The sequence below is a fragment of the Urocitellus parryii genome, chromosome X, assembly GCF_045843805.1.
Source record: "Urocitellus parryii isolate mUroPar1 chromosome X, mUroPar1.hap1, whole genome shotgun sequence".
NCBI classification, from domain to species: domain Eukaryota; kingdom Metazoa; phylum Chordata; class Mammalia; order Rodentia; family Sciuridae; genus Urocitellus; species Urocitellus parryii.
In genome coordinates, this window is record NC_135547.1 from 120,255,233 (window position 1) to 120,270,755 (window position 15,523).

General features: G+C 42.1%; 1 protein-coding gene and 1 non-coding gene across 2 annotated transcripts in view; both read right to left on the reverse strand.

Annotated features, from left to right (window-relative positions):
- Syap1 (synapse associated protein 1) overlaps positions 1-15,523 on the reverse strand; it is a 33,088-nt gene that overhangs the window by 11,866 nt on the left and 5,699 nt on the right. The window contains exons 2-5 of the mRNA XM_077793822.1: positions 14,969-15,087; positions 13,351-13,417; positions 5,670-5,743; positions 3,246-3,385 (exon numbers count right to left, since the gene is read on the reverse strand). Coding sequence (XP_077649948.1) covers positions 3,246-3,385; positions 5,670-5,743; positions 13,351-13,417; positions 14,969-15,087 — 400 coding nt within the window. The remainder of the gene's footprint in view (positions 1-3,245; positions 3,386-5,669; positions 5,744-13,350; positions 13,418-14,968; positions 15,088-15,523) is intronic.
- On the reverse strand, positions 15,412-15,483 carry Trnaa-agc (transfer RNA alanine (anticodon AGC)). Its single transcript has one exon. It is a non-coding gene; the product is annotated as a tRNA-Ala (tRNA).

The window sequence follows — 15,523 nt, forward strand, 5'->3', positions numbered from 1 at the left end:
ATAAAGGGTTTAAAAGTCAATGCCTGGGGCTGGGATTGTGGCTCAGTGGTAGAGTGCTTGCCTCACACATGTGAGGCACTGGGTTCGATCCTCAGCACCACGTAATGATAAACAAAATAAAAATTTAAAAAAAGTCAATGCCTGCTGGGCGCAGTGGCACATGCCTGTAATGCCAGCTACTTGGGGGGTCTGAGGCAAGAGTATTGCAAGTTCAAGGCCAGCCTGGGCAACACAGCAAGACCTTGTCTCAAAATTAGAAAAGGGCTGGGCATATACTTTGGTGATAGAAGCCCTGGATTCAATCCCCAGAACCACAAAAAAGCCCCCCCCCGCCCCCAAAAGCAAATTTCTAAAGTTTTATGAGCATATGCAATGAAACATTAGATGGGGGCTGAAGTTGTGGCTCAGTGGAGCACTTGCCTGGCCTGTGTGAGGTCCTGGGTTTGATTCTCAGCACCATATAAAAAAATAAGTAAAATAAAGGTATTGTGTCCATCTACAACTAAAAGAAATATTTTTAAAAAATTAGATGGTACATTTTCTTTATATCATTGACTTTTTTTTTTTTTTTTTTTTTTTTTTTTTTTTTTTTTTTTTTTAAAGAGAGAGTGAGAGAGGAGAGAGAGAGAGAGAGAGAGAGAGAGAGAGAGAGAGAGAGAATTTTTAATATTTATTTTTTAGTTCTCGGCGGACACAACATCTTTGTTGGTATGTGGTGCTGAGGATCGAACCCGGGCCGCACGCATGCCAGGCATGGCGCGCTACCGCTTGAGCCACATCCCCAGCCCTATATCATTGACTTTTAAAAGGAGCTATTTTTAGACAGCTCTATAGATGAGATTTGTAATGAAATTTTAGCCATAAAACATGTTTTTTGGGGCTGGGGCTCAGTGGCAGAGTGCTTGCCTAGCATATATGAGGCACTGGGTTCGATTCTCAGCACCGCATATCAATAAATAAAATAAAGGACAATTGACAAATTTAAAAAAACACATGTTTTTCTTTGGGGAGGGTAGGTAAAGCTGTAGAAATTTACCACCAATATGTTAATAATTGTGGAGAGAAGAGTTTCACTATAAAGAAAAAAAAACAGAAAGAAAGGATTCTATATAACTGGTTTTTCACGTCTGGAAGATCATTTCAAAAGAGTTGCTTTCATAGAGACAAAGACCTGTGCTCCTGTGTGGACCCAAAGGCTAGGCAATATTTGTCAAAATCCCTATGTGGCCAGCTAAACATAGCAAAACAAACATGTGCTCATCTCAACTCCCTCGGAAAATGCCACGGAAATAACAGAAAAGGAATTAAACAGATTAATCCCACAAGGACGACGAGAACAGGAGAGCGAGGGACGGTGGAAGCTGAAAAGTCAACAGGCAAATAGTAACCTACTTTGTTGACCAGAGAAAGCTGCGCCGGGCTGCCTGCAGAAGTGGGGGTGTGCAGCCAGAGAGAAGCAGGCCCGTTTATTGGGTGGGAGATGCCAGGCCTTTTCTGTTTCCTATCTATAGCCAGCCAGGAGGCTGAGGAAACGTCTATGGGGAAGCTACTCTTTTTTTTTAATTTATACATGACAGTGGAATGCATTACAATTCTTATTACACATATGGAGCATGATCTTTCATATCTCTGGTTGTATATGGGAAGCTACTGTTATAGCTACTGAGCTACCACAATCCAAAAGGCCTGTCCCAACATGGAGTGTCCAAGTACCCTTTAAGCACAGCACCATTACTGCAGAAGAATGGGTAAGCAGGGCCTGCAACACAAACAACAGAGCCCAAAATAAACAGAGATTCTGAGAAAACCACATAGGAGGTAGGCGTGGTGGTGCATGCCTGTAATCCCAGCAGCTTGGGAGGCTGAGGCAAGAGGATCACAAGTGCAAGGTCAGCCTCAGCAACTTAGTGAGGCACTTAGCAACTCAGCAAGACCCTGTCTCTAAATAAAATATAAAAAAGGGCTGGGGATATGGCTCAGTGGTTAAGTACCCCAGGGTTCAATCCTCAGTGCCAAAGAAACAAAAAAACAAACAATCCACATAGGAAAAAAAAATGTATGTCAAGAAAATTATAATCCATGTCTCAGGGAAGAGGAAGATCATGTATCCAAGAACAAGAGTAAGAGATCTAAAAGTGCCTGTGATGCCACCTACTCAGGAAACTGAAGTAGGAAGAGTGCAAGTTCAAGGCCAGGCTCAGCAACTTAGTGATATCCTGTCTTACTGTCTTAAAAAATGAAAAGAGCTGGAGGTGTTGCTCAGTGGTAGAGCACCCCTGGGTTCAATCCCAAGTATTCTCAAAATAAATAAACAAACAAACAACAAAAAACCCAGTATTATTAAACATGATAGAAACCTGGTGTGGTGGAGCATGCCTGAAATCTCAGTGGCACGGGAGGCTGAGACAGGAAAATCACAAGTTCAAAGTTAGCTTCAGCAACTTAGTGAGGCCCTAAGCAACTCAGCAAGACCCTGTCTCTAAATAAAATATAAAAAAGGGCTGGGGATATGGCTCAGTGGTTAACTGCCCCTGGGTTTAATTTCTGATACCAAAAACAAAAACAAAAACCCAAACAAACAAACAAACAAAACCCCAACAAATGCACACAACAAATTCAACACAAGGAAATGAACTAGAAAAGGATGAGGAAAGGAACACAAAAGCCAAAGGAAGCAGCAGAGGAGAAGGGTGCCCCCTGCTGGCAAAGCCAGGTCTGAGAGCACATGCTTATTTATGATGGAGCTAAAGGGACAGCAGGGATTTTCTGAGTGGGGAAAGGCCTTCGGGTGGAGGAAAGACTACAAGAACAAGAACAAAACACAGCTGCTGGAGAGCAGAACCTGAATAGAGAACATCCTTGGCTTGAAAAAAGGCAGGAGCCTGTTCTAAAATGGCAATGGTCTTAATGAGCTCTGTAGACCTGACTTTTATTTGAGGAGACACAGGAATATTTGTTGTTTCTGAAAGAAAATGTGTTCCACCTTCTAACTGGGATAAGAGCACATCCTATCCTCACCACAAACTTCCTGCCAAGTCGGTCCTGGGTTTGGAGTCGATGGCACCCTGCCAGCTGGGAACTATGAAGGGCTGCAGGGCCCATTTTTATGGGTGGATAGTCTTGAGACTATCCTGGCCCTCTCTTTGACGATTCTTCCCTGTCACTGTGCACATAACCATGGCCATCAGGAAATGGAAGTCAGAGCTGTGTGAGCAGCGCCACTCCAGCTTGGGAACAGTGCTTACAGTTTAGGAACCAGGGCGAATCTCATCTTGCTCAGTAACTCGTCCTCTTGGAGCATGACCAGGGCAACGGGGTACATCTGGTCAAAGTCGAAATTAAATTGCACACCAGCTGGAGGGTCGCGAAGGAAATTCCTCTTGTCCTTTGATGAAAAGGGAGAAAAACATGGGGGGGGGGGGGAGACCACAAACTGCAATTAATAGGTCACAATGTTCATAGATTGGACAAGTATTGAATTCCACCTAGAGCCTTCAGCCACAAAGTCCACTAAGCTATCACTGACCTACCCACTTAAGAGAGACTAGAGAACAACGGATCCTTTCATGGATTTTTTAACACTCACCTGGAGAGAGCCTCTTGGGAGGCCAGGCAATTCAATCATGTGACTGGCTGAAAGCACATATTTTGAAATCATACAGGCACACGTTTGTTTTAGTGGGCACCATTAGGTATGTGAAAAACGAGTGTAAATCCTCTTAGAAACATTCTGACCCAAAGTTGAAGAGTCAGTGAGCCGTGTGGTCATGTGGGAAAAGTGAAGTCCACAACCCATCTCATTTCTTTTTTCTTTTTTGCAGTGCTGTGGATCAAACCCAGGGCCTCACACATCCCAGAAAAGTGCTAGGCGCTTGCCTATCACTTTTGAGCTACACCCCCAACCCTTTTTCTTTCTTTCTTTCTTTTATTGTGTGGTGCTGGGGATTGAACCTTCTTGTGCATACAAGGCAAGCACTCTACCAACTGAGCTATATCTATAGCCCGCCCTTTCTTTCTTTAGAAAATGTTTTCATTTATTTTTTTTTTTATTTCCAGCCCTTTTTAACCAGTAAGGGAGACAGTGGTTCTTCTCAGAGTGGGTACAAATTATTGCTCAATACTTACCCACTATTCTGGCCTATTTGCTAAGGATTCCAGGAAGCAAACACCTCTATTCTTATTTTACACATGAGGAAAAAGGGTCAGGGAAGCAAAAATGGCCTATCCAAGGTCAGGCATGTGGTCTATTGAGGGGCACAGCCAGAACTCCAAGTCTGCCCCTCCCAGGTACAGTTCTGCTTTAGCAGAGTTTCAAACTCAGTGTGCTATCTTGCACATCATGTAGGTTTTCTGGACACTTTAATCCAGAACAATCACTTGACTCTGCAAGATGAACACTGCCACAGGGTGGGATACTACCCACAGGGATGGTGACACAGCAAGATCCTGCCACCTTAGGTTTATGAACTTGAAAGTTAGTTGCTTCTAACTTTTTCACACAATCCTTTCAACAGATCACTCCTGGACACCTGGTGCCTCTTGCTAATTTCTTTTTATTTAAAATTTTTGGTGCTGGTGATCAAACACAGGGCCTTGAGCATGCTAGGCACATGCTCTACCACTGAGCTACACCCCCAGCCCTCCTTATGCAAGTTTCTGATGCCAAAGGCATTGTGCTAGGATGCACACAACAGAGAGAGGAGAGGAGAATAACTGGCTCCCCTCAACTTTTCCTTGACCTGTTATAAACCAACCTTTTTTTTTTTTTAGTGCCCAGGGATTGAACTCAGGGGCACTTGATCACTGACTCCGCAACCCTATTTTATATTTTATTTAGAGACAGGTTCCTAATGAGTTGCTTAGCGCCTCGAAGTTGCTGAGGCTGGCTTTGGACTCGTGATTCTCATGTCTCAGCCTCCCAAGCTGCTGGGATTACAGGCCTGTACCACTGGCCCAGCAATCTTTTTTTTTTTTAGTTGGGGATTGAACCCAGGGGTATTTAACCACTGAGCTACATCCCCAGCCCTTATTAATTTTTATTTTGAGACAGGGTCTTGCTTAGGGCCCTTTCTAAATTGCCAAGGCTGGCTTTGAATTCGTGATCCTCTTGCCTCAGCTTCCCAAGATGCTCGGATTACAGGTGTGCACCACAGCATCTGGCCTAAATTACTTTTTATTTTGAGATAGGGTCTCATTAAGTCTTTGAGGCTGGTCTTAAACTTGGGATCCTCCTGTATCAGTTTTCTAGTCACCGTCTCCCAAGTCACTGGGATTATAGGCATGTGCCACCATACCTGGTCAAAAGTGTCCTTTTAAGGCTGAAAGAATTTTCACATAATAGGCTATACTTTTACATTATGAAAAAAAAACCTTAAGGAAAACTAATTGAAAGTAAGAAGGGCTGACAATGTAGTTCAGTAGCAGAGCACTTATCTAGCATGTAGTAGCCCTGGATTCAATCCCAAGCATGGCCCAACAACAACTAAAAAGCCCAAATCTAGAAAGTTAATAAAAAATAACAATAACAGTTGATGTGGACATTTCTAACATCTCAAAATGTTTAAGAAAAACTACAGAAGAAAAAATTCAGTTAAGGACAATAATATCTACAGAGATGTACAAGGATAGGAAGTAAGTACTTTATATTCAGGATATCTCAAGAAACTTACAGCGGATAAGGCCAAGATTTGTTGTTGAATTGTTTCTTCATCATTACTGTCGACCCATGGGGGCACAGCTGCTTCTGTATAGTTTTTAATGGCAAAGAAGAAAGGAGAATAAAATAGGTTATAATGGTTCCACTGTAATCTATGATTTCAAAGAATGAGAAAGTTTCTACATGACTACTTAAAATGGCAATTTAGCAATAAGTTCCCAGACATGAACATTCATTGTAATATCCAGACTTAATTTATGAATTTGATGCATTTGGTAAAACTTTATGAATTTGGTAAAAAATAACTCTACTTGAATGATATGATGGAGAAACTGGATAATACCTTAACTAGGTGATCAAAATCAACGTCATCAACAAGGTGGGAGAACAACACTGTAGACCTCCAGATGTGATATCCTGAGGATACACCACCACCTACATGATATACTGGCCAAGAATTCATAATATAAATCTAATGATGAGGAAGCATCAGACAAAGCCTGAATGTAAAAGGAGGAAGAGGAGTATTCTTCAAAACATTAATGTCATTAAAGAAAAAGAAAGGCTACTGGAATGTTCCATATTAAAGGAAGTTAAGTAACATGTCCAATATCTTGTCCTTGATTAGATTCTGTACTCGGGGGAAATGTTATAAAGGCTGTCACTGGGTCAACTGACAAAATTAATGGATAAATGATAAAGCATTATATGAATGTTAAGTTTCCTAATGCCATTAACTATACTATAATTATGAAAGAGAAGAAGCCTAGGTTCTTTGGAAGTGCATACTGAATGGATCAGGAAAAAAAAGACACACAGACACAGCAAGAGCGAGGAGATACTACACAAATGAACAAAACTTTAATGTTCTAGGTACTGGCAATTGGGTGTTCTTTGCATTGTTTTTATTATTGCAACCTTTCTGTAAATTGAAATAATTTTCCAAACAAAAAGATTTTTAGGAAGTTACTGTAATTGATTTATGACAAAAGGTGATGAGGATTGGTTCTAAGTGAGTGATCAGGCAAGGACAGGCTGGTGCATACCTGTTGTCCCAGCTACTCAGGAGGCTGAGGAAGGAGGATCCAGGAGTTTGAGGCCAGCCTGGGCAACTTGGAAAAACCCCATTTCAAAATCAAAACCCAAACCAAAGCAAGATATGTGACTGGGGGGCTGGGATTGTAGCTCAGTGGTAGAGCGCTTGCCTCACACTCATGAGGCTCTGGGTTCGATCCTTGGCATCACATAAAATAAATAAAAATAAAGATATTGTATCCATCTACAATTAACAAAAATTTAAAAAAAAGATATGTGACTGGGAATGAGAAAGGGTTTTGGGGAGTGAATGTAAATGAAAATTAAAAGACAAATCAAAGGCAATAAATAATAGGCCTGGATCAAATCCTCAATGAGCAGTTAGAACCTAAACACTGGGAATACCCAAATGACACAAATGCAGCCCAAGTGTTTTGGGGCCTACAAAATAGAGATGATTAGAATTCAGCTCTGTAAATTCCATGTCAGACAACAAATGACAATCCCCTGGAGAAGTGTGTCCTCTAAGGTTTCCTGGGTGTGTTCCCTAAGGTGACCTGGTATTCTTTTTTTTGTGTGTGTAGGGGGGTACCAGGAATTGAACTCAGGGGTATTTAACCACTGAGCCCCATCCCCCAGCCCTATTTTATATTTTATTTAGAGACAGGTTCTCATTGAGTTGGTTAGTACTTTGCCATTGCTGAGGCTGGCTTTGAACTTGCGATCTTCCTGCCTCAGCCTGCCAAGCTGCTGGGATTGCAGATGTGTGCCACTGCACCTGGTCCATAAGGTGACCTGGGAGCCCTGTCTTAGACTAGAGGAGAAGGAGGTTCATGATGGATGGGGTGGGGTATTCAGAGTGGAGAGGAAAGCAATGAGGGGGACGCTTTTTTCCCACCTGAGCAGTGTGCAGCTGGAGAAGGTCAGTATACACTACAAAGAAGCCAGGAGCAGGGCGAGGGGAAAGAGGGAATGGTGTAGAATTGGGAGACCAGAATAGAAGATATACATACAGGTGTTGGGGGGGGAGTCTTTAATACTCTACATTCAGCAGCCCCCAACAGCAAGACTAGGATGGGAAGTGCTTAGAGCACAAATTCCACATCACCCCTCCAGCGGGTATCAGATTCTAGCACTACCAATTGCGTGACACATGTCGGACCCAGGGAAATCCATTTCAAGGTGAAAAGGCAATTGTGTGCTGGAGTGCCTGCTTCTACTCTGCCCTCATTCTGCACTCCAATGAGGTGACCGTCATGGAGGATCGCTCAAAGCCCTCATTAAAGCAGCTGCTATAAATGTTGAACCTTTTCAGCCTGGCTTGTTTGCAAAGACTCTGGCCAATGTCAACATCAGGAGCCTGGTCTGCAATGCGGGGGCTGGCAGACCTGCTCCAGCAGCTGGTGCTGCAGCAACAGGAGGTCCCGCCCTTCTGCTGCTGCTGCTGCCCTTCTGGGCAGAAGCAAGCAGAAGTAAAGAAGGAATCTGGTCTGATGATCCTTCTTTATTAAAGAAGGGGCTTTACTAAACCCCTACTGTAGCTGTTCAATAAAAAAGGTGAGCTTTTATTTTTTAAAAAAAGTGGGGGGAGGGTAAATTTTGCAAAATGCACAGTCAGAAAAGTGACTCTGGAGAAAACTGCCTGCATTACCACAAAGCCACCAACAAAGAGGACCGGGCAGTTAGGGCAGCGATAGCTGAAGGAAACATAAGTCTGGTGACCTAGCAGATACTTCAAAAGAGCTTTTGAAGACCAAGGGGTGATCATGACAGGCTCTTGGGATGAATACTGTCTTGGAATATTTTTGTAGAAATAACCCTTTTATCGCAATAGTCAAACGGAAGGCACATCCTTATCGTGTACCGAGTGTGAGAAAAATTATGCGTAAGTATGGATGGACACACGGATGGCTGGAGAGAGAAGCACATAGTTCTTTCTTTGGTTCATCCTAAACCAGCAAATGGTAGCAATTATTGTGGGGAGCCACATTGAGTTACCACGCTTTCCAGTCCTGATGCATCATGGGGATCTGAAAGATCACTGTACTCTGGTGCAGTAGTGCCATGACTGGTCACTCGGTCTTTTCCCCCTGCTCAGATAGCAAGGCCAGTCTTCTGAGTAGGCATACCCCTAGGGGTGAGCTACACTCACTTATTCTTTTGTAATCCTAGCCCTTTGCCCTGTTCGGGATAGAATGTTCCATGGAAACTCCCTTTGTATGTCCCCTTCTCTTGCTCTGCCTTTGGGTGTGGCCTTCCTAGATGTTAGTCAATCAGCTGACTGAAATCTGACCCCTTGCTTCATTTGAATGGCTTCTCCCCAATAAAAGGGTTCAGCATGTGCTCTCTCTCACTCTTTCTGCAGACCCCTAAGGTCAGAGGAGCAGTCAGAGGACCCAAAGAAAAAGGTACCTCTGTCTCTGTGTGGTTATTTTGTGTAACCCAGTTCACCTGGAGTGACCCTGAGTGTTTAGTCGTGGAATGTGATACATTCTGCTAATTTTTTTGGTACCAGGGTTTGAACCCAGGGGCACTTAACAATGAAGCCACATTCCCAGCCCTTTTTATACTTTACTTAGAGACAGGGTCTTGTTGAATTGTTCAGGGCCTCACTATATTGTTGAGGCTGGCTTTGAACTCACAATCCTCCTGCCTCAACCTCCCAGGCCTCTGGGAATTACTGGTGTGCACCACCACACATGGCTACATTTTAAGATAATATAAACATATTTTCATACATTAGAGAAAAAAATTAGAGTACAGCACCCCAAGACACTTTTCCCCACACACACTTTACTAAACATTTGGTGCCCATTTTAAGTTCTTTACCTTGGGTCACCCCTCCCAGCACTGCTTATCTTCAGATGAGGTCCCTCCCAAGGCCCAAGTTATTGGGTATGAAGGAGACTGCCCCTCCCACCCCTGATTCTTCTGAAATTGCTCTTTGTAGGGTGGCCAATAACCTCCTGGTTACCTAAACTCCTAAGGATACTTCTTAATTCTTTTTTTTTTCTACAGCAGGTTTCCTTATCTGCAAATTGATAAGGAAAGTACTTCCCTGGGTGCTATGACCATGAGAACAAATGCAGGAGAAACATCCCCCACCCAGTGCTTTTTGTTGGTGGTGCTGGGGACAGAACCCAGGGCTTTTCCCATGCTAGACAAGTACTCTATCACTGAGCTACCTGCCAGCCCTGCAGGGTGCCTTTTTTCATGGTCACTGTAACTGCACCTCTCAGCCTATTCCTGGAAATTCTCCCCCTCTGGGCTTCCATTATTTGTCTTGCCTAGGGGTCTCCTCTCTTGGGTAAATGGGCATTGGAATTATTTTTTGTAGTGCTGGGCAATCAGACCCAGGACTCTATGCATGCTAAGCATGCATTCAATCACTAAGCTACACCCCTAGCTCCTGGGATTGTTTTTTGTGAGGGGGGCAGTACTACTGACTCAACCTAGGGGCACTTTGCCACTAAGCTGTATCCCTAGCCCTTTTAATTTTGAGACAGAGTCTGGCTAAGTTCCTAAGGCTGGCCTTGAACTTGCAATCTTCCTGTCTTATCCTCTTTCAGTCACTCAGATTACAGGTGTGCACACCATCATACCTGGTTGGGCACTGCTTTTTTTTTTTTTTAATATTTTTTAATTGTTGATGGACCTTTATTTTATTTATTTATATGTGGTGCTGAGAATCGACCCCAGTGCCTCACACATGCTAGGCAAGCACTACTCCACTGAGCCACAACTCTAGCCCCTTGGGCATTGGCTTTAATAGTAGATTTCAGTTTTGTCACTTTGTGACTTTCAGCAAATTTCTAATTTTGCTGACTGCATCCTTTATTAAATGAGATGCTGTATACAAAATGTCTGTTACTTAGCAGGCACCGGATAGCTGTCAATTCTTCCATTCCTCTGTTCCCTAAATACTGTGAATCTTCTCATCTCCCTTTATGCTTGACACACTCTTATGGAGGAGCTCATCTATTTTTATGTGACTTGACTATTAATCTGTATCACTACACTGAATTCTGTTCTATGCTTTAGACAGGAGCAAATGACTACAGGAACCAGATAATTTATTTAAAGCTGAAGTGATGAACATGACTTTCTATAATGATGGAAATGTTCTAGATGTGCAGGGTCTACACAGAAGTCATTAGCCTTCTGCTGGTTGGGGTGGTGCATGCTTGTAATTCTAGTGACTTGAGAGGCTGAGACAAGATCTTAATTCAAGGCCAGCCTTACCAATTTAGTGAGACCCTATCTTTTTTTTTTTTTTAAAGAGAGAGAGAGAAATTTTTTAATATTTATTTTTCAGTTTTTGGTGGACACAACATCTTTATTTTATTTTATGTGGTGCTGAGGATCGAACCCAGTGCCCCATGCATGCCAGGCGAGCACGTTACTGCTTGAGCTACATTCCCAGCCCAAGACCCTATCTTAAAATTTAAAAAATAAAATAAAAAGGGCTCAGTGGTAAAGTGCCCCTGGGTTAAAACTCTAGTACCAAAAATAAATGAATAAGTAAATAAATAAATTTTAAAATAATAATAATAAAAAGGAAGTCATCAACCATGGGTGGTTATTGAGCACTAAAAAAGGTGGCTAGTGCAACTAAGGGACTACATTTTCTCCAGATAAACCACCTGTGTTCTCTTCTCTGCCTCTGTACCCCCTTCCTCTCACCAGGATGTCTAATGGGTACCTCAAAACTGAAATGACCTCCAAGTTTTTCAGTCCCACTCCCTCACAATTCCTAACGCAGAGGCACCTACAGCAAGCAGCCCACCAGATCAGCTTTATTGCTTCCATTTAATCACAAAATTATGCTAACTTGTATAGTTTGTCCAAAAGAGCTCTTCACATTTTTTTTTTTTTTTTTTTTTTTTTTGTCCTAGGGATTGAACCCAAGGGCATTTAAGCAATGAGCCACATCCTCAGCCCTTTTTATGTTTTCTTTAGGACAGGGTCTTGCTAAATTCATTAGGCCCTTGCTAAACTGCTGAGACTGGCTTTGAACTTATGATCCTCCTGCCTCAGTCTATTGACCAATCCCAGGGATTATAGGTGTGTGCCACTGTGCCCCCAGCTACTTCACACTTTTAAAAAATTTTTTTCTTTTTCTTTTTGGGTACTAGGGATTGAACTCAGGGGCACTTGATCACTGAGCCCCATACCCAGCCCTATTTTGTATTTTATTTAGAGACAGGGTGTCACGGAGTTGCTTAGGCCTCACTTTTGCTGAAGCTGGCTTTGAATTCGAGAACCTCCTGCTTCAGCTTCCTGAGCTGCTGGGATTATAGGTGTGTGCCATAGTGCCTGGCTGCTTCACATTTTTAAAAGTTTTTTTTTTTTAATATTTATTTATTTATTTTTTAGTTCTTGGCGGACACAACATCTTTGTTTGTATGTGGTGCTGAGGATCGAACCCGGGCCGTACGCATGCCAGGCGAGCGCGCTACCGCTTGAGCCACATCCCCAGCCCTTCTTTTAATTATTTTAATGTAGTACTGATGTTTGAACAGTGCCTCAGACATGCTAGGCAAGTGCTCTACCACTGAGCTATAGCCCCAGCCCCTGCTTCACACTTTTGAATTCACCTAGGAACAATAATACCTGGTGGGAACTTATCATTGGCTGAACTATGGCACAGCTCAAACTGAATCTATGCTACTTTTGCCAAATTCAAATACAGGAGGTTGGTTTTAGGTATGCATATCATCAAATGGTAAAAGTAGGCATTTTTGAGTCCTTATAATTGCAAACATTTAAGCAGGCATTTGTCAGTAAAGAAACCCCAAGACTTTTCATGGTGATGTCACTTGCAGGTGTCGTGGCTCCCCCAGAAAGCTACTCCGTTTCTTTTAAAGAAAACAGGAAGGGCACCAAGATTTAATAAGTGCCCTTTAGGTACACAGTGTTCACTGCGCTGGGCATGTGGTATGAAATGAGCAATGAAAGCTTACTCGCCCTTTCAGAGCCAACTCCCTAGAGGGTCTGTTACAGGCTTGACCTCACACACTGTCCCAGTCACTGGGAACAATTTACTCCCTTTCTTTAAACTGCAAATGTTTATCAGTATGTCTTCCCCACTAGTCTTTGTGCAATCCGAAGGATGGGGGCTGTTACATACACTTTTTTTTTTTTAATGCTGGAATGGAACCCAGGGCATTGTATGTGCTAAGCACACATTTTACCACTGAGCTACATCCCCAGCCTCATACACGTTTAAAAAAAATTTTTTTTAAGTTGGTGATGGACATTTATTTCATTTATTTATATGTGGTACTGAGGATCGAACCCAGTGCCTCACACATGCTAGGCAAGTGCTCTACCCACTGAGCCATAACCCCAGCCCTCATACACATTTTTTTAAATATCATAGCCTGGGGCCCAGGATGTGGCTCAAGCAGTAATGCACTCGCCTGGCATGCGCGGGGTGCTGGGTTCAATCCTCAGCACCACATAAAAATAAAATAAAGATGTTGTGTCCACTGAAAACTAAAAAATAAATATTAAAAAATTCTCTCTCTTTTAAAAAAAAAGCAGAGGGGGAAGCGGTGCCCTTCTGAGTTAAAAACAACTTTAATAAATAAATAAATATCATAGCCTTAGTATCATTCCAGCACATAACAGATATTTAAGATAAAACTATACTGTACCAGACTTCTTTGTGTGCTGTTCCTCGACAAATTTTTTCTGCTCCTTCTGAAAATCTCCTATAATTGTCTGTTAAAAAGAATACATAAAGAATCAAATTACATTTCTTTCTTTCTTTCTTTTTGGTACTAGGGATTGAACCCAGAGGATCTTTACCACTGAGCCACAACCCAGCCCTTTTTTAATTTTGAGAAAGGGTCTCACTAGAGCATCTAAGTTGCTGAGGTTGGCCTTGAACTTGCTATCCTCTTGCCTCAGCCTCCTGAATCACTGGGATTACAGGTGTGTACCACTGCACCCGGCTCAAATTACTTTGAAAAGTTTATTACTAGATAACAATTTACACTCAAGATTTGAAGTCTAGGGCTGGGGATGTGGCTCAAGCGGTAGCGCGCTCGCCTGGCATGCGTGCGGCCCGGGTTCGATCCTCAGCACCACATACCAACAAAGATGTTGTGTCTGCCGAGAACTAAAAAATAAATATTAAAAATCTCTCTCTCTCTCTCTCTCTCTCCTCTCTCACTCTCTCTTTAAAAGAAAAAAAAATTTAAAAAAAGATTTTGAAGTCTAATGGGGATATTTTATCCATTTCCTTTGAATAAAAAGGCTAAAAATGCGATACTTCTCCATTTCCTCAACAAGAATGGATCCTTCAGTGTTTTTCAATTTTGAGTATAAAACTTCCTTTATGACACATGATACTTTTCAAATTCAAAAATGAAACCCAGGGCTGGGTGGCTCAGTGATGGAGCTCTTGCTAGCACATATGAGGCACTGGGTTCGATCCTCAGCACCACACATAAATAAACAATAAAGTTATAAAAAATGAAACCCAATTTTAAACAATAAAGGAAGCTGGGCACAGTGGTGCACACCTGTAATCCCAGCAGCTTGGGAGGCTGAGGCAGGAGGATCACGAGTTCAAAGCCAGCCTCAGCAAAAAGCGAGGCACTAAGCAACTCGGTGAGACCCTGTCTCTAAATAAAATACAAAACAGGGCTGGGGATGGGACTCAGTGGTCGAGTGCCCCCGAGTTCAATTCCTGGGACCAAAACCAAAAACAATAAAGGACATGTTGAATCTCATTCTAATAGAGTATACACAACAAAAACATCTAACAACATATCTAAGTCTGAACTAATGACCTCTTTAGTTCAAATCATTATCAACATAAATGAAATTCCCTAGGCTTGCACATTAACACTGGAAAAAAAATGAACAAACTTTCTCCTTAAGAGTCTTAACAGAGTTGTTCCTAATGGGCTTGGACTTTAAAAAACTTAACCAAATTACACAAAGATATAAATAGACCCTGAGATAGCCATAGTTTATTACTAAATTCACAACATGAAAAGTTTACTTATATAATTCAACAGTATAAAGGCATTTCAACTATATTAAAATAAAAACCAGAGCTATTTATAACCAAAGTAATTAATATCTCAGTCACTTACTGTACAGGGAGAAGGAAAAAAAAAACCCAAGAGTCTCAACAATCTAGATTTTTATTAGAATATGATACCCTACTTGCATTTAAAAAAAGTTCCTAAGAGGGGACTGATTGTATTAGCTGTTAATAAATTTCATATACTTCTACTTCCAAAAGATATTTAAGTGTACCTTTTCAATGATGTCATCTATTTTTCCTTCTTCTACAGATCTCTTTATTGTCTGTGCCGTTTCAGCAACTGATTCAGTTATCTTTTTTGTGGCAGCACTTGCGAAATTATATAGATAGTCTATAAAGGATAAAAAGAATCAATGTTTCATTCCAGTATAATGACTACAGGTGTCCCTCGGTATCTGGGAGAGGGTTTGTTCCAGGACCTGCTTGGATATCAAAATCTGTGGATGCTAAAGTCCCTCATTGGGTAAAGAGGGTTGAATCCAGGGGTGCTAATCACTGAGCTACATTCCCAGCCCTTCTTACATTTAGAGACAGGGTCTCACTGAATTGCTTAGGGCCTTGCCAAGTTGCTGAGGTTGGCCTTGAATTTACAATCCTCCTGCCTCAGGTCCTGAGCTGCTAGGATTACACATCATACATATTTTTTTTTCTTTCTTGGTGATACTGGGGGTTGAACCCAGGGCCTTGTGCACGCTAGGCAAGCACTCTACCAACTGAGCTATATTCCTAGCTGCTGCTGGAATTATAGTTGCGCACCACATGGCATT